The sequence below is a fragment of the Ailuropoda melanoleuca genome, chromosome 16 (assembly GCF_002007445.2).
Source record: "Ailuropoda melanoleuca isolate Jingjing chromosome 16, ASM200744v2, whole genome shotgun sequence".
Taxonomy (NCBI): Eukaryota; Metazoa; Chordata; class Mammalia; order Carnivora; family Ursidae; genus Ailuropoda; species Ailuropoda melanoleuca.
Genome location: NC_048233.1, coordinates 79,744,178 through 79,770,463, shown reverse-complemented (window position 1 = coordinate 79,770,463; position 26,286 = coordinate 79,744,178). Strand labels below are relative to the sequence as shown.

General features: G+C 46.4%; 1 protein-coding gene, 1 long non-coding RNA gene and 7 other non-coding genes across 9 annotated transcripts in view; 6 read left to right on the top strand and 3 right to left on the bottom strand.

Annotated features, from left to right (window-relative positions):
• OSBP (oxysterol binding protein) overlaps positions 1 to 3,838 on the top strand; it is a 32,499-nt gene extending 28,661 nt beyond the window's left edge. The window contains 3 exon segments of the mRNA XM_011237696.2: positions 240 to 421; positions 1,168 to 1,388; positions 1,485 to 3,838. Coding sequence (XP_011235998.2) covers positions 240 to 421; positions 1,168 to 1,388; positions 1,485 to 1,627 — 546 coding nt within the window. The 3' untranslated portion in view covers positions 1,628 to 3,838.
• A 3,412-nt stretch (positions 3,839 to 7,250) lies between these two features.
• Positions 7,251 to 7,323, top strand: TRNAF-GAA. Its single transcript has one exon. It is a non-coding gene; the product is annotated as a tRNA-Phe (tRNA).
• Positions 7,324 to 10,446: 3,123 nt separating this feature from the next.
• TRNAK-UUU lies at positions 10,447 to 10,519 on the top strand. The gene has a single exon. It is a non-coding gene; the product is annotated as a tRNA-Lys (tRNA).
• A 2,436-nt stretch (positions 10,520 to 12,955) lies between these two features.
• Positions 12,956 to 13,028, top strand: TRNAF-GAA. Its single transcript has one exon. It is a non-coding gene; the product is annotated as a tRNA-Phe (tRNA).
• LOC109491326 lies at positions 12,972 to 24,334 on the top strand. Its single transcript, XR_002144678.2, has 3 exons — positions 12,972 to 13,726; positions 14,494 to 14,648; positions 24,306 to 24,334. It is a non-coding gene; the product is annotated as an uncharacterized LOC109491326 (long non-coding RNA).
• TRNAK-UUU lies at positions 13,981 to 14,053 on the bottom strand. The gene has a single exon. It is a non-coding gene; the product is annotated as a tRNA-Lys (tRNA).
• TRNAL-UAA lies at positions 15,621 to 15,703 on the bottom strand. Its single transcript has one exon. It is a non-coding gene; the product is annotated as a tRNA-Leu (tRNA).
• Positions 16,080 to 16,165, bottom strand: TRNAR-UCU. Its single transcript is given in 2 exon segments — positions 16,080 to 16,115; positions 16,129 to 16,165. It is a non-coding gene; the product is annotated as a tRNA-Arg (tRNA).
• Positions 16,444 to 16,516, top strand: TRNAV-UAC. Its single transcript has one exon. It is a non-coding gene; the product is annotated as a tRNA-Val (tRNA).
• Positions 24,335 to 26,286: the final 1,952 nt, after the last annotated feature.

The following is a 26,286-nucleotide window of genomic DNA, read 5'->3' as shown; positions in this document are numbered from 1 at the left end:
CCAGCATATATCGTTGCAACAAAAATCCCTACACAACAAAATGATGAAACCCCAACTTGTGGCTCATTTATTTTAAGCAGCTCAAAAAAGTATACCAGAATAATTTGGGTGCTCCATGGTGTTTGTCATAGCAGAATTTAACCAGTATTGACCGTAGGACTTTGGTTTCCAGAATAGTCAGGTAAATCTAACCCACAGTGAATGCTGTACTGCAAAACCCTACTCTCCCATCCTTGTAGGTGACAGGGGAAGTGACAGATCCATCAGGAAAAGTTCACTTTGCTCTTCTGGGGACATGGGATGAGAAAATGGATTGTTTCAAAGTACAGCCAGTCGTTGGGGAAAATGGGGGTGATGCTCGGCAGAGAGGCCATGAGGCAGAGGAAAGCAGAGTCATGCTATGGAAGAGGAACCCTTTACCGTGAGTATCAGTATGCATGCTGTCCAGGTAATACTTTGACCTCAACCTTGGAGCAGTACTGATGGCATTTTCGCCTTCCTTCCCACTTAATTATGTGAGGGATCAAGCCAGGGAAATCAGAACCTTTGGAGAGATTACCAGAAGGCTGTCACAGTATGATTTGAGTTGTAATGTGCCTTGTCAAGAAAATTGAAACTAATCAAGTCACATCTGCCAAAAAATATTCATAATTTAGAGCAAAATGACTCAGAAGCAGCTAGAGGAGAAAGATGCCTACCATCGTTAACAACTTAGCCTGAGACCCAGTGGCTGTGTAAAGGTCCCTGAGATCGGGTACTGGGATTCAGAAATAGATGGAGGCCATTTGTGTCCTGTCATCTCATATGTTCAGTCTATAGTAGGAGCCAAGATTATCCCAGAAAGAGATTAAAAAGAATGCAAAGGAAATAAGAATAAGGAATTTTCATTTAGTAGAATGTTTCATTCTTCTTAAGGAATTTCTTCCTAATCTCTGCTGAGCACAGCACAAGCCCAGCAAACTCCTGGAGCGAGTGATGCCTGGGGAGGGGCTGGGGAATGGTCCAGTCTGGGTCTCTGCACGGGGGGACCCTGCCCTTGTCCTAGAGTCTGTCCATCTGTAGAACAGCTTTGGGGAGGCCGTCTTTGGCCGTGTGCTTGGTTGTTGCTCTTTAACAAGGGCCTGGGCTCTGGCATCACCCTTTGTCTTTCTCATCTTTTACTTGTAGGAAGAATGCAGAAAACATGTATTACTTCTCAGAGCTTGCTCTGACGCTCAACGCCTGGGAAAGTGGCACCGCCCCCACAGACAGCCGGTTGCGGCCTGACCAGAGACTGATGGAAAATGGGCGCTGGGATGAAGCCAATGCAGAGAAGCAGCGCCTGGAGGAAAAGCAAAGACTTTCCAGAAAGAAGAGAGAAGCAGAAGCTATGAAAGCCACAGAGGATGGTAACGAACCTGTCTTCCACTCTCTCGATGGGTGGAGAAACGCTTGGTGTGTTTCTGGCTCTCATTCTGTTTTTCTTTACCCGCTTTCCCTTTTAGGCACACCCTATGATCCCTATAAGGCGCTGTGGTTTGAGCGGAAGAAGGACCCTGTTACCAAGGAGCTAACCCATATTTATAGGGGAGGATACTGGGAGTGTAAAGAAAAACAGGACTGGACCTCATGCCCGGACATTTTCTGAAACGGCAGCAACAGAAAGGAGGAGGATCTAAAGGAGAAGAGGACAGAGGATGTGCGGGAAAGCTGGCATTTGGGACTCTGACCGAGCGCTTTCCTCCAGTTTGTCTGTCTTAACCAATCATTTTGTCCAAATCAATCACCAGAAGCAGACACCAGTGGTGGTGATTGGCTGGTTGCCTTAGCTGATTGAAACTGAAATCGACTCACTAGACACCTATGTTTGTGAAGGAGAGGCTTAGTGGCCGGAAGGTAGCGCTGCTCCACTTCTGCAGAGCCAGCTGTTCTCGGCTCTTCCTTCTCCCTCTGCCCCCACTTTACGATGACGTCATTCACCCTCCCCTGTAGTGTCCTGCTCAGCCGAGGTCTGCATGAGGTGATGATTCAGGGGCATTTTGGTGCTGTTCAGAGCGAGCGCTGAATTTAGAAGCTCCTTGAAAGAGGAGCATGTAAGACTTAACCAATGGAGGCATCGTGAATGACCGCGGTGGAGCTTAGGCATGGCGTCGCGAAATGGGGTCACACACGGGGGCAGTCTCATGGGGCGTCGGCCCCGAGAGAACTACAGTATCGGAACGATTGCAAGGGGGCTTGTTCTTTAATATTGGAATACTCAGACTGACATTTCTTAGAAGTTTCTATCTTTACTTGTGTAAAATACCCTTCTGCTGTCCTCCATCTTTGACAGCAACCGGAGACCACTTTGGTGGTTGGTAGGAGGGTTGCATTACCCTCACCAGGGAGTTTTATGGACTTCCTCAGACGGGGAACTTCTGAGAACACAAGGCAGGATGGAAAAGACTGCTAGCCACTTTGCTTTCCCAGTTCCTCCTCACCTCCATTCTTCATTGCCTTTCTTGCTCCTCCCTCCCTCCCCCCCTTCTCTCTCTCTCTCTCAGCACAATACCAGTTTGGGTCTGTGCCCCAGTGTGGAGCAAAGCATTACCTGTCCCATTCTGATGTACTTCAGAATTTGAGAGAAAGAGTTAATTGGAAACAAAGTTTTCACCATCTCTCAAGCCCCAAGGACTGGAGCCACCTCTCGAATAATGTGTTAAATATCTGTATATTATATATATGTAGAGAAAAATCTAATTTTTTTTGTTTGATTTTCCTTCTTCCCATTAAGAATCTTGTTTTTTGATATCCTTTGTCTCCCTGGGACTCTCTCTTGGACACACTGATGTGGACTGGAGCCTCCTCTGTTTTCCATCTTTTAGGGGCAGACAGATTCAGAACCTGAGCAGGATCACCTCCGGCCGTTCCTGAACAGAGACTCGATCCCGGGTCTGTATCATGGAGTGTCCACTGCTGTCTAAATTCTGCTCTCCTAATTACCTGAGTCTTGAAAATGAAATCCTAACTCTTTCCTGCCTTTTTTCCTCCTTTTGTTAGGAAGAGCATGGGTAGAGAGTCAGGACGGTAGTTTGCAGTTTCATTCTGCCTCTGCCCAAATCCCAGCACACACAGCTGATTCCCAAAAGACACTTCTTCCTAGGACGTGGGGCTGAAAGTGCCATCCTGTGGGGTGGGTAAGAGAACTGCTCCTGCCGGGCCCTGGCTTCCTTCATTTTGTGTTCTGTATTTGTTTTAGTTGTCTTGTTCAGAAATCTGCCCCTGTGCAGCCCACCCTTGGTTGAGGATCACAAATTGAGGTGCCTTCCTTGTATGCTTTCTGTTAGTGTTTTCCGTTTCTGTTCCTTAACTGCTGAGCCTCAGCCAGTGTGGGTCCTGGGGGAAATAGCATTCCAGAGGAAGCCATCCCTGCGTGGAAATTGGATTCATACCGGGTAAATTAGTACTTCTATTCCTTCCTCGCCATTCCTCCCTTCCTAGCTGTGATGCACTTGAGAGACGGGCAACCGCTGGGGAGTTTCCTCCTAAGACCCCGATTCCCAGCCTAAGCGCGGGATTGTGCTGGGGCTTCTTTCAAGGAGGCCCGCCAAGGCCGTGACCTAATCGGGGGGCTTTAGCCAGAGCAGGAATTCCTCAACCAAACTGAACGTCTCTGCTTTATCCCCCACCTTTCTTCCTCCACCATCAGCACTACATTTCCCAGCCTGATCCCCAGTCCGATTCCTGCTAATGGAGAAGCTTTGAGTCCTTCAGGTGAAATGAAGTCACATCAAAACAAAACTATATGTATTTTCATTTTTTTTGCCTTATTGTTTTTTTTCCAAGAAAACTACTAAATTAAATAATTTTTAAAAAGTCATTGTTTGTCTGCTTCGCTTGACTCCTACTAGATAAGAAGTGGCGGTGGGAGCGGCTACAGAACTGGCCGGGTGCGGGTTTGTTCTTGGGAATCGGGCAGCTGATCTGTGTGAGAAATTGAAAGAAAAACGGGGCACGGGTTTCCAGATGTTTCAGCTGTTTGACAGTATTCCCAAGGGCTTGTGGACAGGAGTAGTTTAACAGTCCCTTCCACTTTAATGGAATGTCATCATCAATGTCCACCCCCCCCCCCACCTTGGTATAGGGAATCTTTTCTAGTGTTTTTGATGTGCGGGGCCTGTTTCACCTAAAAAAATAAAAGTTTTCTTGGATTTAATTTCTCTTGCCCATTTAGATTCTCAGATTCTTAGCTGTTTCCCATACGGATTCAAATTCGATACTTTGAAACATGAGCAATTGAGTATTGATTTGAAGGCCTTGGAGAGAATTAAGGGCCGAGAAGATGCTTGTTCAGGGTTTCACTATAAAGTTCAGGGAGGGGAGGGGATGGGCAAAAGAATCTAAGGGGCCGGGAGAGGCTGCACACAGGCCCTGCCCTGCGGCCGAGTGTCTGCTTCTGCGTCCAGCGTGCTGAGTTAGGAATTCTGAACATTGTCCGGCTTACACTTGAACAATTTTAAGAGGTAAATGTTAGAATCTTCATGTGAAATACAAAGAAAGGCGCTGGGGGAAAAAAATCCCTAATTTAAATAAATTCACAAAGGCGCTGGGGGAAAAATCCCTAATTTAAATAAATTCACTAATAAATTACCCAGCGGTTACACGGCTGATTGGTTAGTCATGGTGTCGGAATTCAAAGCTGGGTTTGTTTGACCCCCGAGTCTGTGACCTCTACAACCTTGTGTTCTGGGAGAAGCTGGGTTGGAAGGCAGCTGACAGTGAAGTCATTTCTTCCTGCATTAGGTCGCATCATGGAGTAACGCACACTTCTGTTTCCAGAGGCTTAGTGATGTGGATAGCGCCACTGAGGAGGTCTTTGAGGGAGGTCCTGAAGGAAGGAGCATCCTTGAAGTTCAGCCTCCAGTCTCCTTGATTTCTCAGGGCTCTCATGTCCACAAAAGTAGGTATGTTGCCAGAGACTGTTTTTTGAGCCTGGTTCTTGGGAAGGCCACTCATCTGTTCGTCATTGCCTGATTCACATTGCTGGGCTTGATAGGAAGTTTCAGGACTGTCAGGGTTTATTTCTGGCAAGCTAAAAATCATTGCAGTAGACGTGAGCGCTGCATCCGGCCATCTTGAATAGCACTGTGCCATATAACTTCCTCTAATAGGGGCAGTCAAATGTACCTGAAACATTTTAACAATCCCTTCTTTAGTCCTTTCATGGGCCACTGTGACCTGATGAATCGTGATGTGGATCCCCAAGGGCCTACCACACTCACTCATGATTCAAAATGATAACCCAACAAAATGATAAATGATAACACTTGTCGGGGACCCCTGAAGTCCCACAAAAATGGTAAACCTTAAAATTTCAGGGCCTACTCTGCTTTTGGCAAGATAAGTGAAAACCAACCCTAAAAGGAGATGTAGAAATCTTCGTCAGTTACTCACTATAAAGTGCATACCTTGTGAAACTCTAAGATTGTTGTCAAAATGTAGAGCTTGCTTCTAAAAGTTATAAAGCTTTTGCCCCGTGATCTGCCCCGCCTTGTGGGAAGCATTCCAAGCCTCTCATGGCTTTTCCTTCCAAGCTCAGACAATAATGCACAGTATATTCTCCTCAGGCCTTCCTCCCTACTAGCTTTTCAGTTCACACAGACTCCTCAGGGGAAGGAAGCAGTGTGGCCTCAGGAGGCATCTTTAAAGTCAAGAACTAAAGAGCTCAAATCTTCTATAAATAGCCTTGCAGAGGTCACATTTGAGTTTAACCAGGTGATTTTAAAAGTTAGTAAAGAACCAGTTGGCCCCGAGATAGGGCTTTCTCTCTCTTTCTCTTTTCTTCCGTCTGTCCTTTCTCTCTCAACATTGACTCCAGTCTGTTCTGTAACATACATTAGGGATAAAAATGACAAGAAAGAGCTCTGATAAACAGGCAAAAAGAGTCTGGTTTGATAAATGGTGTGAAAGCACTGGAGGGGGCCACCGGCCTATAGGGCTCAGGGAGGGACTGGATAGAGACATGTCAGAGAAGGCTTCTGGAATTAGGAAAATGTATCTGAGTTGAGAGTTGCAGGCTTAATAGGGGTTAGGGAAGGGCAATGTATAGAAAGCGGCATGACAAAGATGAAGAGCAAAGTCTAGGAAAGCATCCTGAATTTGGATGGGGGCATGAATGGCTAGAGTTCATAGTCAAGGAGGAAGCACCGTGCCACCGTGCTGGAGAGAGGAGGGGCCCAAGTTATGGAAGTCTATATACCATATAAAGATAGAAGTCTTGGGTTTTGCTCTCAACTAGGGAGCCCATGAAGGATTTTCAAGCAGGGTGATGGGTTCCAGTGTGGATTTACTGATAGGAAGATCAAAGAAGAGTTTGGAGGAGATGTAAGAATAAAGAAAAGTGGAGGGATTCCAGCAAGTCTGAACTGGAACGAACAGCACTTGGGTCTGTTTATAGGCAGAGAGCAGAAGGAGAGAGGGAGGAAATTGTGTTTTTCTGCCTTGGGAAACTTAGATGGAAGGTAGTAGTAAGTTTAGAGGGAAAGACAGGTTCATTTTTGGACATTCTGAGCTGGACATTCCCCTCAAGAGGTTGAGTAAGCAATTTAAAATATGAGTCTGTCTGTAATAGCTACGTTTCTGTGAGACTTGGGGATGGGATGCTGAGAGTGGCTGCACATTAAATTCACCTGGCCGGTTTACAAAATACACAATCCTGAGCCCCATCTGCAGATACTCTGATTAAATTAGGGCTAGGGCTAGTTCAGTTGTATACATGTGAATGCAGGAGATGCAAAATTATGAAATAGGAGGTGGGAAAAAATCAACCTATTAAGGGAATATTATTAAGCCAGAGCTTGCTTCTCAGAATGGGGAGAGGCCTCAGACAATTCCACTTTTTGACAGTGTCTATGTATTTGAAAGTTTAAAAATGCCAAAGTGGGGTTACAAGAATCGAGGCATATTTTAAAGGTTTAGGTTTAGCAAAACAGTGCTTTTAACATACAGATGCAGCGACTCCATGCACACCTCTTCTGGAGGTAGCATTGACAAGTCACATTTCAAGCCTTTTACATGCCCTTTCTGTTCAATTCCATGTATTTCTTGAGCCCAAACGACTGATAAAAGTAAAATTATGTGTCATTTCTGGCCTATAAACTGACACTTGGCTTTATCACCTCTATAACATTTGCAAAATGCTTACCTCCAGCTGAACTCATTCTGACATCTTTTGTTACAACCAAACAAACACTATTTCATTACGGAAATACAGAGAATGCTTTTTTCAAGCAGCCGAAATAGCTCAGTTGGGAGAGCGTTAGACTGAAGATCTAAAGGTCCCTGGTTCGATCCCGGGTTTCGGCAGTGGTTTTAGCTGTCACCCGTCACGTTATGACGAAATTCCAGCTTGCCTCGCGGGTGGGCATTTTCACCCACACGTGCTTGGGGTGCACGCGGAAGCACTCATCTGCTTTTTTTTTTTTTTTTTTTTTTAACCCTCTCCCGGAGGAAGGAAAGTGAAAACCGAAAAAGGGATTCATGTCGTTGCTTTTCAACTGCTCAGTATAAAAGTCAAGCTCCCTTCCCTGACCTTGGGTCTGGCTGAGACCACGCGCTCCCTACGTACGGCGCGCCGCTCACTTGCTTCGGGAACCCTCCAGCCCTCTCTTCTTTCCAGTTTCCCGCGACGTTCCAGGAGCTCCCGGCGCTGGGACCTTTCTCCGCGGGTCGGAGGCACTAGATCGCCGGGCTCCGCAGGGGATTTGGCGGGCACGCGGCCGCCACGTGGAGCGCAGGGCGCGGGGCTCGGTACCTGCCGCGCGCGGGGTCGGGGGGGGGGGGGCTCGGGGGGGATGGCGGACAGCCCGGGGCCCCCTCTCGGCCAGAGAATCCCTCTGTTTCGGTTTGATCGAGCTGGTTTAACAGTAACAAGGACCTAGAACAGCCTTTGGTGGTGATGCTGGTGGTGGTGAGTATGGGAAGCCCTTTCTGGTTCAGGTCTACACCAGGGTTACCAAATCAAATACAGGACGCCCAATTAAATTTGAATTTCAAAGAAACATTGAATTTTTTTTAGTATAAGTATGTCCCAAATATTGCGTGGACCATACAAAGTACACATTGTTTCTCAGAAATTTAAATCGAACTGAATCTGTATTTGCCAAATCGCAAACCACTCTTGTACATCATATACACGTACAGACGCTCTGAACTCGATGCGCCCCCTGCCCCACCGCGCCGCAGCAAATATACTGAGAAGCTACAATCAGGAGCTGTTTACACCGTCTGGGGTGGGGGTGGGGACTTTGGAGGCTCTGGGCTGGATTCTAACAGTAGTAGTAATAATAATAATAGTAATAATAGTATTGTTATTACAGAATATATGATATATATTATTATAACAGTAATAATAAATATAACAATACTTATTATATATCATAGATTAATATATAATAATACTTGTTACTTGTTAAGACGATGGATAAATCTTATACTTATTATTGATATTATTGATGATACTTGTTAAGATGATGAAAAATAATACTTTTTATTATACTTATTATTATTTGTTAAGATGACGAGTCACTCTATCAAGGTAGTGCAATGGAACAACACACACTTAGGGATGCCTCCTTTTTGGCTGGACACCAGGCTGGGACATGCGGGAGAGAGAGCGTTCTAAAAACCCTAGGTGTGGTGAAAAGCAAAACGGAGAAGTATTGTTTGGGACCTATTTATATGTCCTCCCCTTTCTGTTCATCTGCGCCAATACACTAGCCGATGAGGGGCTTCATCCCCCAAATCTTTGAGTTCTTGGGTGGAAGGATGCATTTTGACGAGGGACTCTTGAAATCTAATGATGGTCAAAAGAAAGGAAAACAAAATGCTGTACTAATAAATTGAGCAGTTCAAAATTTGCGTGAGGTATGTCAGTATGTGTGACAGGGAATTTTATAGGTCACCTTGGCTAGGCTGTGGTGTGGTGCCCAGTTGTTTAGTCAAATGCCAGTCTAGGTGCTGCTGCGAAGGTGTTTAGATGTGAACATGCAAATCGGGAGACTTTGAGTAAAGCAGATTATCCTCCGTAACTTGGCTGGGCCTCATCCAATCATCTGAAGGTTCAAGAGCAAAGACTGGGGTTTCCTGATGAAGGAGGAACTCTCTTCAGGAGGGTAAATAGAAAACCTGCCTAGGTCTCCAGCTTGCTGTGCCGCTGCAGATGGGCTCAAGACTACAACGCCAGCTCTTACCTGAATTTCCAGTCTCTTGGCCACCCAACAGACTCTAAATTTGCCAGTTCCCACAACTGTGTGCTAATTTCTTAAAATCTCTTTCTCACTCTCTCTCTCTGAGAGTTGGGCCAGTTTCCAGCCTGAAGAGAAAAGGAAGAATCCCCACGGGAAGCACTTGGGATTCAAGCAAGAAGTGCGAAGATAGCGTGTCTGCCTGAATCACCATTCTTGCCCACATGGCATACACCTACTCAGTTTTAATGTCCTTTTTCTCTGCTAGGTTCTACTCTGCCTGCCTTCCAGTTGTCCGCACTCGTATTTTCCTCTATTAAAGCATTGATTACGAGGTTCTCAAAGGTTTACTGCCTGCATACTTGCCTGTTGGAGCTGTAGTAGGTCCACAGTGCAGGAGAGGTGGAGACCAGGGATGGCGCTGGTCACCAGGTACCTCTCAGGGAGGATAGAGGTTAAACTGAGTTCTCAAAGGTGCTTGGGACGGGCGAGGGGGAAGGAGGGAAAGGGAGGTGGTACGCCTGTCCAAGGGAATAGTTTGGGAAAGGCCCAGAGGACCGAAATGCAGCAGGGGATCTGTAATATGCAAATAGTGATGGAGAGTGCGGGTGAGAGGCGGGGAGAAGCGGGTTTGCCCGCGCAGGGCGGCGAGAGCGCGCGTGCGCCGGAGCCAGCCAGTGGGGGCGGGGCAGGGGCGGGATAGGGGCGCGGTGGAGCGGAGGGCGGGGCGTGCGCTCCAAGCCCAGGCCGAGGCCCCACCGGGCTGCTGGAGCTGCTGGCGGCGTCCTACGTCGCCTCTTTTAGTTAATACGCTTCGGGCTTCTTTTGAGGTGGGCACCTGAGATGGGGACCACAGCTGCGAAGTGGTGCTTCTCGGAAGAAGGGGCATCTGATATCTTTAACGCTGAACTGTGATCTCTTACCCTGTGCTCTTTGCTTTTAGGGCAAAGATACGCGTGGCGGGGGAGGCCGTGAGTAAATGGTTTCTCCTCCTTTCTCAGGCTTTTGCAGAACTCAAGATTCATATTTGCCAAGGAGTTTCTAAATAAAAAGGGGTGCATTAAGAAATCTGCATGTAGTTGCCAAAGAACGACCTGACACCTTCCCCGCGGGCCCATGGGTTGGAATTGGGTTGAATACGATCAAGGGAAGAGTCCGAGAGCTCATGACGCGCGGTGCTGTTAGCACGTAGCGCAAACGATAACAGGGCTTTTTGCAATCGGAGAGAACTGCTCTTCCGTGAGCCCGGATAGCTCAGTCGGTAGAGCATCAGACTTTTAATCTGAGGGTCCAGGGTTCAAGTCCCTGTTCGGGCGGTTGTTTCCCCTTTTTCCTAATAATTTAAAAACAAAACCAAACTTTCGTAATCAGGGTTGCTTTCAGAGAAGGGAGTAAAATCCTGGAGCGGGTAGGCTGCGAGTCCGGCCGCTTCCTTAAAAAGCCGGATCTCCGCGAGGACGACACTGCGAGCGTTTGCGCACAAGGCCTCGGAAAACTTGCGGTCCCCTGCTGGAGGGAATTAAATACGCTGCTTTATTCTGCAACCGCCGGCCCCCGGGTGCCAGCTACTGACTGCTGTATTCACAGGAAGAGGGAACAGAAGCCTTCCAGGACGTCCCTGGGACCCCCCCCCCCCCCGCGGCCCCCACCCCCCNATCCCCCATCGCTGTCCTGGAGCCGTCCCCGCTGACCCTCTCTCTGGGGTTCCCTCCCGCTGGGTGCCTGAGAATATAGCGCGGATCCCGCACCTACACGCCACTTTCCTATCCTTCTAGAGAGTATTTCTACACTCTGGAAAGGAAAAGACAACCATCTAGAAATCCATGCACCAAACTGAGCAGTCCCCTCTCTACGAAGTCTTCTCTCTACCCTCCCCCCGCAAAGTGTGACCCTGAACACAGGGAGGTGTTCTTGATCTCCTTAGCTGGATGGAGGTGTGGGTTGATTGAGTCAGGTGCCCTCTTAGCTGATGGACTGTGGTACCCCGGGAGTCCTGATTAGTGGGGCAGAACCAGGAGGGAGGGAGCACTCAAGAGGGAGGCTGGGTCTTCACCCTCTAGGCAGAAGTGCCTTACCCCGAGCCTACACAGACCCGCAATTACCTCCCAGTCTCCAAAGTGCGTCTTCCTCATCAGGAGACAGGGAATAGAGCAATAGCATCCATCTTATGAACTGGTGATTAAATGAGGTAACAAGGCATGCACAGTGCTTTAGTAGAGTTTTGCCCCAAGGTAAATATTCAATACACTGTAGCTATTACCATTATTATTATTCAGTATTCAATATTATTGTTATTATTTTCAATCTAGGGAGGAAACAAAAGATACCTATTGAAACAGGTAAGGAACCATTCCAAAGAAACATGCTCCCAGTATGCCCAAGTTCATAAGCCTATCTATATTCATGTGATTTGTGTTGGTTGGTATGTGCTGAAGGGACAGCAACGATCACTGATCCAAGTGAGAGCAAAGTGCACTGGTTGGGCCAGTCAGGCTTCTTTTTTGAAGAAAGTGAATCTAGGGGCTCAGATGGCATCCCAGGGAGAGAAACAAAGTGAGGAGCCAGGGCCGTTTTTCTTCTCTGTGAGGAAGTCCTTTGGAAAAATGATCAAGTACACTTTTGGCAACCTTGAAAAGTGAAGTGTCTTTGCTCCAGTCATTTCCTGACCGAACAAGAACAGAGCGAGCTGGGACAAGGAGAGGACAAGGCTGGAGAGCATTGAGGCCTCCTAGCTCCTTCCTCCCTCCTCACCTCAAGGTCACTCCCTCTGTCTTTCACCAAAGGGGGAAAAGTGAGAAAACAAACAAACAAACAAACAAACAAAAAAAAACCCTATGTCTTCACCAAGACCTTTTGGGCTTTGGACCCAGACAGCTCTGGTTCAGTTCTGGATGATTTGAAGTGTATCAGTTATTTCATTTAGAAATTACCATATTATCAGCAGGCGTGAGGTGGGTGGGGCTCGAGTGAGACTATGAAGGTCAGGCGCTGGACACAGTAGGTCCTTAATAAGTGGCCCTCTTTACTGTTACTAGGGAGGGCCCTGGGGAGAGGTAGGGAAACCATTCGTGAGTAAGGAAAGGGTTAAAGCATAGGCGGGGAGAGGTAGGAGGCCCCTAACTAGGCTCTGAACCTATTCTTGGCAGGCCTAAGTGCTAAGCTGGAGTGAACCAGAGATAAAGGAATAGACCAGACCACCCGGCCCCAGATGTTAGGGAGTATTTTTCTTTGGCGGCTACAGTACAATCACAGAAAATGGCCAAACCTCAAAGAATTAAGTCATGAAGGGTGTTATCAATAGTCCTTGCTCAAACCAAGACAGCACAAGAATCTCAAGGCCAAGAGCTTCCCAGTCAGTTCTCGGTAAAAGACCGTCATCAAAAGCCCTCAGTGGCAACCCATTTGGGACCCCTCTCACTAGAGAGTGCTTTTTCTCTCCTTTCTGCTCTCACCTTCACTTAATAAACTTTCACTTCGCTTCATCCTTTTGTGTCCCCAAGATTCATTCTTCGACTCTGTGAGACAAGAACCCTGCAATCCTGTAACAATAGGATAAGAACCCTAAATTTTCTTCACATGACAGGAATTAGTTTTCTCATTCATTGCTCCCAAAACCTCAGAGCTATAAATAGTACAATTTGGAAGGCGAAATTAGGAACTGAAAAGGCGAAGATAAGAGAAAGGTGTTTTTTTTCCTCCCTTGCTTTCTTTTTTAAAATTTCCTTAACAGGGTAGCAAAGGCTCACGTCTTCGCCGAAATAGCTCAGTTGGGAGAGCGTTAGACTGAAGATCTAAAGGTCCCTGGTTCGATCCCGGGTTTCGGCAGGGTTTTTGCCGACACGCGACAGGACGAGAGTCTGTTCATTTCACTACTCTCCCGAGCCCCCCGGGCGCGCCTGCGCAACGGTCCTGCGGGTCTCTTGGTGCTCGTGCCCACCCCCGCGCCTGCGCAGCGGTTTGGGTGGATGGATGGGTGGGTGTCTCTTAGCGCATGTACCCTCTCCCGCGCGTGCGCACCGGCCGCGCGGGTCTCAGCGCCCCCCCTCCCCCCGGGAAGCGGTGGTGCTTTCATTCAGCACGCTGAAGGTATGGGGCTTTGGGCCTAGTCGCGGAGCCCCGAGGGGTGGAGTGCCTCGCACCCTAAGACCGCACACTAGGCTCCTTAGTGTTTGTTCCGAGTGCCGTCAGCTCACAGGGCTCGCAAGATTTTCTCGTGGGTGATAGAGGTGCCGACAGCCTTAAAAACGTTTTTCTATACAGCCAGACTCGAAAATCAGGGCCCCGTCGGCCGGTTAGAAATCTGGTGAAGGATGGTTCCCAGCCGGAGATGTGACTCATAAGCACGTGTCTCGATCTGAAAGAGTCCTTGGAACCCGTTTTCTCACCACGCCGTTAATAAACGGGGCGCAAACTATTGCTCAGGGCCAAACGCTGCGCAGTTACCGCCAGGAGCATTGCTGTCAGGACTGACGACGGCGGTGCAGTTTTCTGGTTGTGGGTCTTTTGATGTTCCGGATATAAAAGTAAGTTTAAGGGAAAAAAAACATCCCACGGAAAAGTAACATTCCAAAGTTGGAAGGGAAAGTCTGAGCTTGGAAGACTCCTTATTAGGCACTTTGCGCATGCGCGAAGCCCAGGGTGGGTAGGGCCAGACCTGGGTGGTAATCTGCCCCCACCGAGCGGGGAACCCAGGTGTGCTTTGCCTACACCCCCCGCCCCCCCTTAAGAGTGGTGTGAGCACAGTCTCGAATTTGTTTTTGGAGTTTAAAATAACCTCCGCCCGAACAGGGACTTGAACCCTGGACCCTCAGATTAAAAGTCTGATGCTCTACCGACTGAGCTATCCGGGCTCTCCAGGCCACCTATTTTCCTGCCCTATGGGCAGTGAAATAGGCCACGTGGCCGCATTCTTTTCTTATTGAATTAACATCCTGAGTCCTTTTACTGATTCCCCGGGAGGTGAAACTGCAAAATTAAGAACCAGTAGGTGTTTGGCAGAATGGAATCTTTTTTCTCCCATCAGAGATACTCGAGTATAAAGAAAATAGCTGCCTGCCTCACCTGCCTTGCACCCAGGCAGCAACACCTGCCCCCGATCGCCTCCCTGTAAATGCAAGCATCCTAAAGGGAACATCCCCAGAGAAATTCTCCACATTTCGGACCTCTGGGCGTGGTTTTGGGTGAGCAGTGGCATTTTTAATTCCAGTGCTGGTCTTTGCAGAGCCCCGGAGCGTCTTGTGGGCGGCGAATTATGAATAATTATGAAGGTTTCCAATAATCTGTTCAACAGGCGTTCATCGAGCGCCTGCCGCCCTCCAGCCTTTAAGCAAATTTAGACCCAGTCCTGGTCCTCAGTGCGGCGAAAGGCTCGCTACCAGAAGCACCCAATCAAGAGCTTTGACGGCGGGAAACTGGCTTTTGCAGCGTTACCAGCCAACACCAGAAGTAAGAGGCAGTAAAGTCTTCAGCGGGGTGGTGAAGCCTGAATTGAGTTGTGAATGGTGACGGGGCCCCTGTAGACTTGGAAGGAATTCTGCCTGCCACAACGACCTTCAACACCTGTATAATGGGTCTATCTTTCCTCCTAGAATGTTTCTGCTGTGAGGCAGCCAGTCTCTGTATGTCCCCAGTGCCTGGCCAGTGGCCGGCACAGATTAAGCTCCCAAGAACTGCTGTGGAATGAATGAGGGCCATGGGTCAGGGAAAGCTTTTAGCGAAGGTTTGGAGAGCAGAATTGGTTCTTGGGAGTTTTTGTTTGGTAGAGAGAGGAGGAGAACATTCATGTCAAGGTGAATGATTTCCACAAATGGAATAATTTTGCCCTGAAAAAGTTCTATGCCACCCTATTGTGCCACCCTGTTTTATTTACTTTATAGTGCTTATTGCCATCAGAAATTCTGTTTATTTGCTTATTTATAAACCATCTCTTCCCATCACTCTGTAAGTGCTGCTGGCCAGTTATGTTGTTGGTGAGGACCTTGTCTTTTTTGTTGTCCTTATTTTTTGTTTACTTTTATTTAAAAAAAAAAGTTTGCATTCCCATAACCCCAGCATTTAGAACAGTACTTGGCACATAGCAGGATCTTAAGAAATAACTGCTGACTAATTATAAAGGTTGAAGGTTTTTACTGCACAATGTATCTCCCCTCCTCCTCCCCCCAAGGTAGTATAGTTTTATACAGACCTTTTATTTCAGTTTTCCAAACCATCAGTTCTGAATTTGTTGCTATACGTTCTGTGTCTGGCGAAAATGTTAACACTCAGATGAAGACATCATTGCCAGCCATGTAACCACCCATCATACCGTCTCAGACCAAGATTGCAAAACTCGCAGAGGGCCCTAACTGTTCACGATCTTTAAGTCCTTGGAGAGATCCAGACAGAACGATTCTTTTTTTGGAAAAGCAGGGAAACCTTTACCAGAAGTGGGGTTCGAACCCACGAGGATATAAATCCATTGGATCTTAAGTCCAACGCCTTAACCACTCGGCCATTCTGGTACCCTTCAGGTTTGTGTTTACTTTTAGAAAACTTGACCAATATGGAGCTGCTATAGTTTCAAAACAATTAAAAATTTTTATTGCTAAGGTAAAAGAACAATATAGGGGAGGGGAAAATCCCAGTAACATATTACATCATGCTAATTTCTCCACCTTCAGTCACTAGAGACTCGTGCAAAGGTTGTAGGAGTCCTGCCACCTGAGTCTTCGGGCGGGACTCCTACCACCTTTGCACGAGAGGACACAACAGGGAGCTGGAATGAGTTTCTTTCCTTTCCATAGCGGGGGAGTGGGATGCGGAATTTTAAATGGGTTAAGGTGGGTTTTTTTTTTCCTTTCTACTTTTACTTCTTTCTTTTCCTTACCAAAACAAAAGCGACTCTGGTGGGACTCGAACCCACAACCTTTGAATGCCTCCATCTGTCTAGAAGTCCAATGCGCTATCCATTGCGCCACAGAGCCAGACATTTTCCCCCCTCCGCGCCGCTTACATCAAGGCAGGCGCGGCGCTGTCCCGGGACACTCGCCCCGGGCCAAGCCCGCCTTCCTTCTCGGAGAAGCGGTGGAGTCCGTGCGGCCGAGGAGAAGCGTGGGTGGGAGCTGCGCTGGCAAGTCTGAGATCCTTCTGAAAGTTTCTCCCCGTAAGCGATAAGGGCATCAAGTCCCAGTCTCAGTCCACGCTGGAAAGAAAAGGGACTTTGTGTGTAGTTCTTTCACCCTGGGAGGCTGCTGCAGCACACGGTTCCATAGTGTAGCGGTTAGCACGTCTGCTTTACGCGCAGAAGGTCCTGGGTTCGAGCCCCAGTGGAACCAGGAGGTTGTAATTATACCTTTTAGGGATATTTTCAAGTTTCCCTTTGCCAGCCAGATCTTGAATTTTACTCGGGGAAGCGAGAGACGCTGCGGTTCCGCCCGGGGCTCGGCGCTGCGCCCGGCCCTGTCGGCTCCCGTCCTGTAGGCGCCCGCGCAGATCCGCCGCCGAGGCTGCCCCCGTGTGGCGCCTTTGGGGAGGTGCAGGCGGTAGACCCGGCGCCGGGCACGGCGCGCCTCTGCGCCTGCGCCCTCCCGACAGCCCGGCAGTCCAGCCTCCTAGCGCCTGCGCCGGGGTCTGGGCTCGCCTTCTTCCTAAACCCTGCTCCGGCCATCTTTAAAAGTTGCTGCCGCCGCTCATTGTATGTGTGGGGGGGTGATTTTCGGAGGGTCACCTCCCTCCCTTGTTGATTACTCCAACTCCACTTACCTCATTATGTATTGAAATTAAATTGAGAATTCAGAGAGCCCCACATGTCTTACAGTGATACCACCCTCTGACAAAGCTTTTCTCCTTAACCAAACGACCCGGGCTCCTCTGAGCCCTCTCTCAACGAGGCCTGTCCACCTCTCCATGAGGACATGAACAAACAGCAACACTAACATGGTTTCTAGGCATCCCCAAGGTGACCCTAGGTGCACTTGAAGTGCTGCCTGAGAAAACAGAAGGCTGCCCAAACAATTTACCGTTGGTTTCACCCAACACCTGAACACAGGGTCCCTGTCTCCCAGCCTCTGTGGGGAGGTAAGGAGCCTAACTTCCATCAGAGTTAAGAACCACATGGGGTTTACCGGGACCAACTCCACCGTTTACAGATTTTTTTGTAATTTTCGCTTCCCTGACTCTACTGAGCTCCATCCCACCCTTCCCTGTTCATTCTGCTTTAAAATGCCCAGCCACTCTGTACAAATAGAAGTTGAGTGCAGTTCACGTTGGACACTTTTCCATCTTGCGATAGTGCATTACTGATTAAAATCTGTGCTCTCTCTGACACCTCCCGTCTTTCAGCTGCTAGAAGTTTCCTTTGTGACCCTTCGGGGATAGCCTTTGCATTCTCCAGTATAGATATGCCTTTCCTTTATCAGCCACTTAGGGTTTTTGTTCAAAACATAGAGTACCATAGGTACTGTTCCCCTCACCCCAACGATATTCTGAAAATCGTTCTATGGCATTCATAAGTCTGGTCATCCTTTGGATTCCCCTGTCGGGATGTATCACAATTGTTTAGTCTGTGCCATTTGATGAACAATTACATTGTGTTCGATCTTCCAGACAGTGCTGGTGGTGGATTTCCTTGTTGATTGGTTTTGGGGTAGATCAACATAAAGAGTAATAATAGCAAAATCTTGACTTGGTATTTCCCATGTGGCGAGGCAGGAGTCTCAGTTGACTCAGGTAACACTCAGGATGATCGTGTTATTGTCTAACCCATTTGGGAGATGAGGTAAAAGCATAGGGAGGGTAAGTGATTGCCCAGGGTCACACTGGTCAGGCACAGAACAGTGTATCAACCTAGGCAGGCCGGGTATTGCCTTTTTGTCTTAGAAAAGGAATTCCTGGGTGTATATATGTTATATTTCTATGAATGTTGCTACTTGTACCTCCAAAGAGCTTGGACAATATTATACTCCCACCAACATGCTTGCTTCACTTCAGTCTCTCTCAAATAAAAAATATTAATAGGCTTTTGGGTCTCTTTGCCTTTTGAAAGGGGAAGATGTTTTAATTTATAGGTCTTTCATCAGAGTAAGTTTGACTATTTTTTCATATGCTTAAAAAACATTCTCTTTCCTCCCTATCTTCCTTTTTCCCTCCTTCCCTTCCTTCCATCCTACTATCTGTTCAATTCTTTTGTCCAAATTTCGATTATATTGGTAATGTTTTTTATTGATTTTTAGGTGCTTTTTATAAATATAGATTTGGATATGTTTTGCAAATGTATTTCCTAGACTTACCATTTGCCTCTTAATTTTACTTTTGATATTTTGTGCTATGCAGAAATTTGAAACTTTTAATGTAGTCAAATTTATTATCCTTTTATTTATTTTTGAGGGGGAAGCTTTAGAATTTCTTTCCCAGAAAATGCTTCCCCATTCTGAGATTATGTTCCAAAAATGATGCTATATTTTCTCCAGATTCTTATTTACTTAACATTTATCTGTTACATCTTTGGTCCTTTTGAAATCTCTATAACTGGGTGCTGTGGTCTGAATGTTTGTGAGCCCTCCCCAAACACATATGTTGAAAGCTAATCCTCAGTGTGATGGTATTGGGCGTTGGAAGATCATGAGGATAAAACCGTCATCAGTGGGATTAGTGCCCTTTTAAGAGAGGCCCCAGAAAGTTCCCTCATCCCCTCTGCTATGTAGGACAGCAAGAAGACGGTGATCTATGAACCAGGACTATGTGTTCTCACCAGACCAAATCTGCTAGTGCCTTGACCTTGGACTTCCCAGCCTCCAACACTGTGAGACAGATTTCTGCTGCTCATAAGCCATTCAGTCTGTGGTATTTTTGTTACAGCAGCCTGAACGGACTAAGGCACTGGGTAAGCCATGAGATAGGAACAATAGACCCCTGTAGAGGGATTTTATAAAGCACTCTGGAGGATTGGGATGTGTAAATCAGTCAACTTTGTAAAATCACATATATTCCAAAAATTAAACTGGTCCTGTCTGTTACATGGTCTCTAATTTCAAGTTCCTTAATAGCCTTTCCTTAGAACTTTCCAGAAGCTCTGCTGATGTAGGCTTCCCCTCTGGTACTACTTTGACTCATCAAACAACCTTCCTTCTGCTTTTCTGTGTGTCATAGGCTGGGTTCATTCCTTCTTACAAAGGGCAGAGCTTTGGGTGGCGTGGCAGACTACACAAGATCAGTCTGTAGACTCCAGATACCTGATTCTTTCTCTTTTGGTTGTGTGACCGGGGCACAGTACATAATCTGTCTGTGCTGTGTGACGTTGGGTTAGTTGCTTAACTGTTCTGTGCCATAGTTTCCTCCTCTGTAAAATGAGCATCAAGCTCCGCTTAAGATTCTGGGGAGGATTTAGTAAATTACTGTATGTAAAGCATTTCAATGAAATGCAAAGAGCAAGGACTTAGCAAATGTCATCTATCATCATCATTATTATTACTGATTTGTCAGATAAGTCTGGTAAGTTTAGGTGGAACAATATGGTTTTCCCATAGGGACATTTTAAGAAAATGCTAAGTGCTAAGAACTGCGTTTACTGGCCTCTCTTCTAGGCTTGCAGGGTGATGTAGGAAAGACGTTAGGATTCAAAGCTGACAGCCAAGAAAGAATTCTTGAGAGTCTTTTGGTGCAAAAAGGTAACGGTTTTATTAAAGAAAGAGCTGCACTGGGATCACGAGGAGTGGCCCATTATAGACTTTCAAGTTGGGAGGGTGTTAGGCAAAGTGTAAGCTTCCCAGGTGTTTTGGAAACAAGGTTTCCAGGCTCCTGAGGGGGCTAGCTATTGTTAGGAAAGATCATTTGTTACTGTTTAGTAAAAACTCAGTCATGAGACCCTTCAGATATATATCGGTGGGTCATATGCTTGGGGGATGATTGCCAGCATGTATCTGGGATGGTGGGGCTAGAGATAAAGGAGCTTTCCAAAGAAAGTTTTATATGTTCAAGTAGACTTGCAGGGTATTGGGGGTTGGGCTAAGATTGCCCTTTGCCCTTAGCAAAGTATCAACCTCGAGGCAGTTGAGTTCCTAGAGGAATGTCACTCTGCCTGTTTCAAGGACTTGTCAGTGGGCAGTAGGGAGTAAGGAAATTTAGTGATTTTTCTTCTGCCTTTGTTTCTTGCATCACAGGGGACAGTCTTCTCCCTCTGTCTCTTCATGTTGTCTAATCTGTGTCCTTGGGTCCAAGTGTCCCCATTTCATAAGGCACCGGTGTACCGGATGAGGGCCCACCCTAATGGCTTCACGTTAATGTCATTATCTCTGTCAAAACCCTGTCTCCAAAGAAGGTCATGTTCTGAGGTCCTGGGGGTTAGGACTTCAACAGATGAATTTGTGGGTGGGGGGACACCAGCCATGACATAACTTGCCCAAAACAGAACATGCAATGTTGCCCAGAAACATGATCTGTCCTGTATTTCCCTTCTGGGTGAGCGGTGTGCTACCCCCGCACCCCAACCCAACCAGAGGCCCAGCACTTTTCCCATGTCCTCCTCCCTCTCCCACCATCTAGCACCAGAGCTGGCAGATTCTCTTCTCTGTGCCCATTTCTCCCCTGCTCCACCAAGCTCAGGTTTCACTCATCTCCTCGTTTTACTGCCGGGAGGCATCCCTGTCTCCAGTCCTGTGCTCTGGAAGGGACCAGAGCAACTTCTCTAAAATGCAAATGGCACATCCCCTTTCCCTCCCCCACAAGCCCTCGGAGACATGGTCTCCTTCTCCAGCCTACCCCTCACCTCGTTTCTTCCCTTTCCTGGCGCTTCTCCCCACTCCTCACTATCATCTTTGAAGAGCAGCTACTCCTTATCCTTGACAGTTTGGAGACACTTCTGTCTGCTTTCCTGACTTCAGCCTGGGCATTCATGCAGCTGGAAACCCCTTCCAGTCCCCATTCAGTTCTGGGCATTAAGGTCCATGAGGTCAGGGCATCTCGTTCATTCTCCTGTCTTCCTCTCCCCCAGCCCAGGTACTGTTAAAGGAAAAATTATCCTGACACTTCTTAAAACAATAGGAAAGACTTTATTCAGGACTGTTGCTATAGGTGTCAAGACTGTTGGATAGGGGACAGAGACTGGGCTCAATTCTGAATACAATAAAGTCAGCTGGAGACTTATAGCCACGGAGCAGAGTTGGAGGACAGGTTGGGGGATGGAAAATTACTAAGCGGATACATCAAGGTAAGAGGATTCTCAGTAAACCGACATCACAGGATTCTTGGTGAGGGTAGGCCAGGGTGAGCCAATGTCGAAATGCAGGGAATGAGGAATTTGATGTGATATTGATCAAAGGTGATCAGATGCCGAGAGTGGAGAGATTCTCGCTAAACTGACTCCGCAAGATTGTTGGGAACACTGGGCTGAAGGCAGTATGGGGGCGAAGTCTAGGCATGGAGAAGAGGAGAGGGCCCCCTGAGAACCTGGCTGAAAGTCTGGCCAAAAGAGAGTCTTTGCTAGCACCCCACCCAGTTCCCAGTCTGTAATAGGCCCACTATTCATGCCCAATGATTTTAATGTATTTCTGAGTAAAGGGCCTTTAGAATAGTGGTGTTTTAAAATTTTGCTCTTCTTGTGAGTTAAATTTAATTCAGTTTCTTCTGTAACTTTTCTACCAAAGAGGAAGCTCAGCCTTTTTGGAGTTTGTCTTTCAAGGTTTTTAAACAGAGCACCCACTTTGCAGAGGAACGTCTTGTCAGAAATCACTATATTTCAAGCTTCAAAAACACAGGGTTTATGATAGGCCTGAAACTATCAGGTATTTTTTTTTCTATAAGATATAGGAGAAAACCGTTGTGACTACTGTCTAGGCAAAAAAAAAAAAAAAAAAAAAAAAAAAAAAAAAAAAAAAACAAAAAAAACAAACCACACACACAAAAACAAAAACAAAAAAAACTCTTAAAAAGGGCACAAAAAGTGTCCCTAAAATAAACAATAAATTTAACTTCATCGAAATGTAAAAAAAACCCAAAAAACAAAAAACCCAAAAAACCCCGAAGCACTTCTACTTGTCTAAAAATACTCTTAAAGTAAAAGACATGTCGCAGATTGGGAGAAAAATATTTACCAAAGGCTCATCTGATAAGTCTTGTATTCAGAATTTATTAAAAAGACCTCTTATGATGCAATAATAAGAAAACAAACAACCCAATACAAAAATGGTCACAGATCTGAACAGGCGTTTCACCAAAGACGACACATGAATGGCAGGCAAATGCATGAAAAGATGCTCGACATTATTAGTCATTCAGAAAATGCACAGTAAAATTACACCACACACTTGTTAGAATACATAAAAAACAAAAACTTAATGCTAACAATACCAAGTGCCTAAAGGACAAGGAGTAACTAGAATTCCTGAATGTTGCTGGTGGGAATGCAAATGGTATCGTCACTTAGGAAAAGAATTTATAAATTTCTATAAAAGTAAACACACTTATTTTACCAAGCAATTCTACTTCTAGGTATTTATCCAAGAGATAGAAAGCATATGTTTACATAAAGATCTGTGTGTAGATGTTTATAGCAACTTTAGTCATGATCTCAAAAACTGAACCAAACACTCTGTCCTAGACAAGCAGATGGTGGTACAGCCATGCCGCGGAAAACCATCCGCAAGAGAAAGGAATGAGCTTCTGACGCACACAGGAACATGGATCCGTTTCAAGAGTGTTACTCTGAGTGAGAGAAGCCATATAGAAAAGACTACATGATACAGGATCGCGTGTTTAGGACTTTCTGGAGAAGGGAAAATTATAGGCACAGAAGACAGATCAGAGATAGCATTCTGGAAGCATTTGGCATGACGCCCCAAGATCTCACATAGCTGAGGATGTTTTCCTGTGGAGGAAGAGGGCAGTGTGGGTGCCAAGTGGGACAAGGGAGCTTTCTGAAGTGATGGAAATCCTCAATATCTTGATTATAATGGCGGTTACAAGACTTTTTATCTTGGTCAAATCTCATTGAACTATACACCTTAAAATGGCAAATGTCATTGTATATAAATTATACCTCAATAAACAAAAAAGGTCAAGTGCATAGCACAGAGCAGGCTCTCAATAATGAACATAGAATCAACAAACACATGAAAAAGTACTTGTTGGAAGAATGAAGGAACTAAGTGGAAACTGGATTTTGGGTTGAGATTGATAACAGTTTTTTTAAAATTTTATTTATTTATTTGATACAGAGAGAGAACACAGGGCAGGGGCAGAGGGAGAGGGAGAGGCAGACTCCCTGCTGAGCAAGGAGTCCAATAACAGGGATCAATCCAGGACCCTGAGATCATGACCTGAGCCCAAGGCAGGCACTTCACCGACTGAGCCACCCAGGTGCCCCAAGATTGATAACAATTTTATGTGACCATAACTTTGTGGATAATTTTTGCGATCTTTTCCCATTTCTTGGGGGATAGTTGGACAATGGAAACTGGTGATAAAGCAGGCTAAGTCACAGGTGTATCAAACCTCCAGATACAGAAGAGGTCTCTGTGATTATGTTTAAAGACGTGGAAGAAATGATTTTGGGGGGGTAATTTTTAAGAAGAAAAAAATAACTTTGTGGGGGATAAGGAGAAGGCATATGGGCTCAAGGCATTAGAAGCCCTACATCATTTTGCAGGCTATCCACGGGAAACGAGAAGCAAGACAGACTAATTAGGTCAGAATTGTACGGCAACTTTGTGGCTGCCCAGGGTCACTTGAGACCTAGCAGAGTCTGGAGACCACGCTAGTCCCCTCCTCATCCTGAGTCAGGGCTGAGGAGGGCAGCGCAGGCAGGGTAGAAAGGATAGAAAAAATCAGACACAAAAGATGAGGGGGTGTGAAGGAAGGGGGAAACCGTGGGAACCTAGAGAGAAGGAAAAGAAGATGGAGAAGGAGGAAGGCAGGAGGAGGAGGAGAAAGAAGAGAAAAAGAAGAAGAAGAAAGATGTCAGTCACCATGAAGGGAGGTGTCAAGTGTCCTCTGCATTTAGTTCTGGTGTCACTTATCGGTACCAGTTTTTTTTACCAACTTGCCTCTGAGCTTTCCGTCTTCAGGGCTGACCTCTCTTTTGACAAGTTGTATATATATATTTTTTATTATTTATTTATTTGACAGAGATAGAGACAGCCAGCGAGAGAGGGAACACAAGCAGGGGGAGTGGGAGAGGAAGAAGCAGGCTCATAGCGGAGGAGCCTGATGTGGGGCTCGATCCCAGAACGCCAGGATCACACCCTGAGCTGAAGGCAGATGCTTAACCGCTGTGCCACCCAGGCGCCCCACGACAAGTTGTATATTAAACAGAATGTAAACAATAACTGCTTTAAAATGGTTTGGTGCCAGTTTTTACTTCTTTAGCCAAGCTGTGTGTTGCTCTTGACTTCAGTTCTTTCTCAAAGGCAGATAGTTTTACACACTGAGTTTTCAGTGCCATGAGGTTGTTCAACACACAGGGTTGAGGAGGATGTGAAGGCCCTCGGTCCTTTGGGAGCCCCACCATCCCCTATTTTCATGGCCTTTCAGCCTGCTGGAATCTCCTGGTTTATTCAGGCCCAAGGACGCCCAGGATTCAGAACATGGCTCTGTGTAGTGGCAGCTTCCTGTTCCTTGAGGGCTGACATTGGGCAGAGGTAGTAAAGGGACCAGAGCAGAGAGCAAGGGACGCCGTTCTGTATTAATGGGTCTGAGGGTTTGGTAACCAGAACTGGTGGCTTGGAGACTTCACAAAGTCCAACCAGAGAATCTGTCCCTGCCCAGTGGATTGCAAGCTCTTTTCACTGAAGCACTGCTAATATCTATGTTTTATTTACATCAAGACCACTACACTCAAGTACATATCCAAAATAAAGGTTTGAGGAAACAGTGCTTTTTTATTATTTGAAGAATTCTGTGCTTTTTTATTCTTCCCTAGACTATTCAATTTCAGTAACAACAGCAACAAAAAATGCATGTGCAGACCTACTGATGACAGCACACCCCTTAGAGTTTCTGCAGGTTGAAAATCACTGACCTGGAGCAGGGCCCTCAAAGTGTGGTGAGACCCAGGTCACGCACACCAGGACCGCCCAGAAGTGGGTGTGGATGCCTGGTATCCACGACAACTCTTGGATCTCCTGGAGACGGTGCCTGGGACTTTGCATTCTAACTACGTGGCTAGGTGATTCTATGCCCACTGAGGTTGGGGAACCGCTGGCCCGAGAGCGCATAGGTTGCTCCTAGCAGAGGTTTCCAACTCTGATCTGTGGAGCCCCGAGGACGAGAGCGGGTGCATGTCGGGGAGACGTGTACGGAGCTGCTTCTCTTGATCTGTGTAGGAGTTCGTGTACACGGTCGTTTCTGCTTCTCAAAGAAAAGATCTGAAATCTGGGGAAAGAAAATGCATGTGATGAGGGTTTTGAGGCTTCATCTCTGGAAATAAAAATCTCAGTTACGTTCTGTCTGCCAAAGGGAGAATCACAGAAAGGGAATGGCTCCCTTTAGCAGTAAGGAAACATTACAGAACATTTTGCTTCGTAGACACTGGTCCTAATTCAAAAGGAACCCCTTTAAAAATACAGCATCCCAATGTGGGAGATATTGAACAGTTCAGCAAAAACTTAAGTATCTTGTATTAGAATCCATATGTTGAAAGATCGTTGTCAAACAAGACATGCTTATCACCTTGAAAGAGAAGAAACATATTTTCTTGGGAAATGAATTTAATGTATACCACTGTCTCTAAAGTATCATAACCTTTTCTTTTTTAAGATTTTATTTATTTAGAGACAATGTGCGAGCAGGGGGAGGGGCAGAGGGCGAGAGAGAATCTCAAGCAGAATCCATGCTCAGTGTGGGGCAGGACGTGGGGCTTGATCTCAAGACCCTGAAATCATGACCTGAGCTGAAATCAAGAGTTGTGGACGCTTAACCAGCTGACCCACCCAAGGCGCTCCTAAAATATCATAGTCTTAGGGTGTCTGGCTGGCTCAGTTGGGAGAGTATGTGACTCTCGATCTTCAGGTTGTGAGTGCAAGTCCCAGGTTGGGTGTAGAGATTATTTAAATAAGTAAATAAATCTTAAAAAAAAAAGTACCATAGCCTTTTGGGAACACTATAATCAATTGTT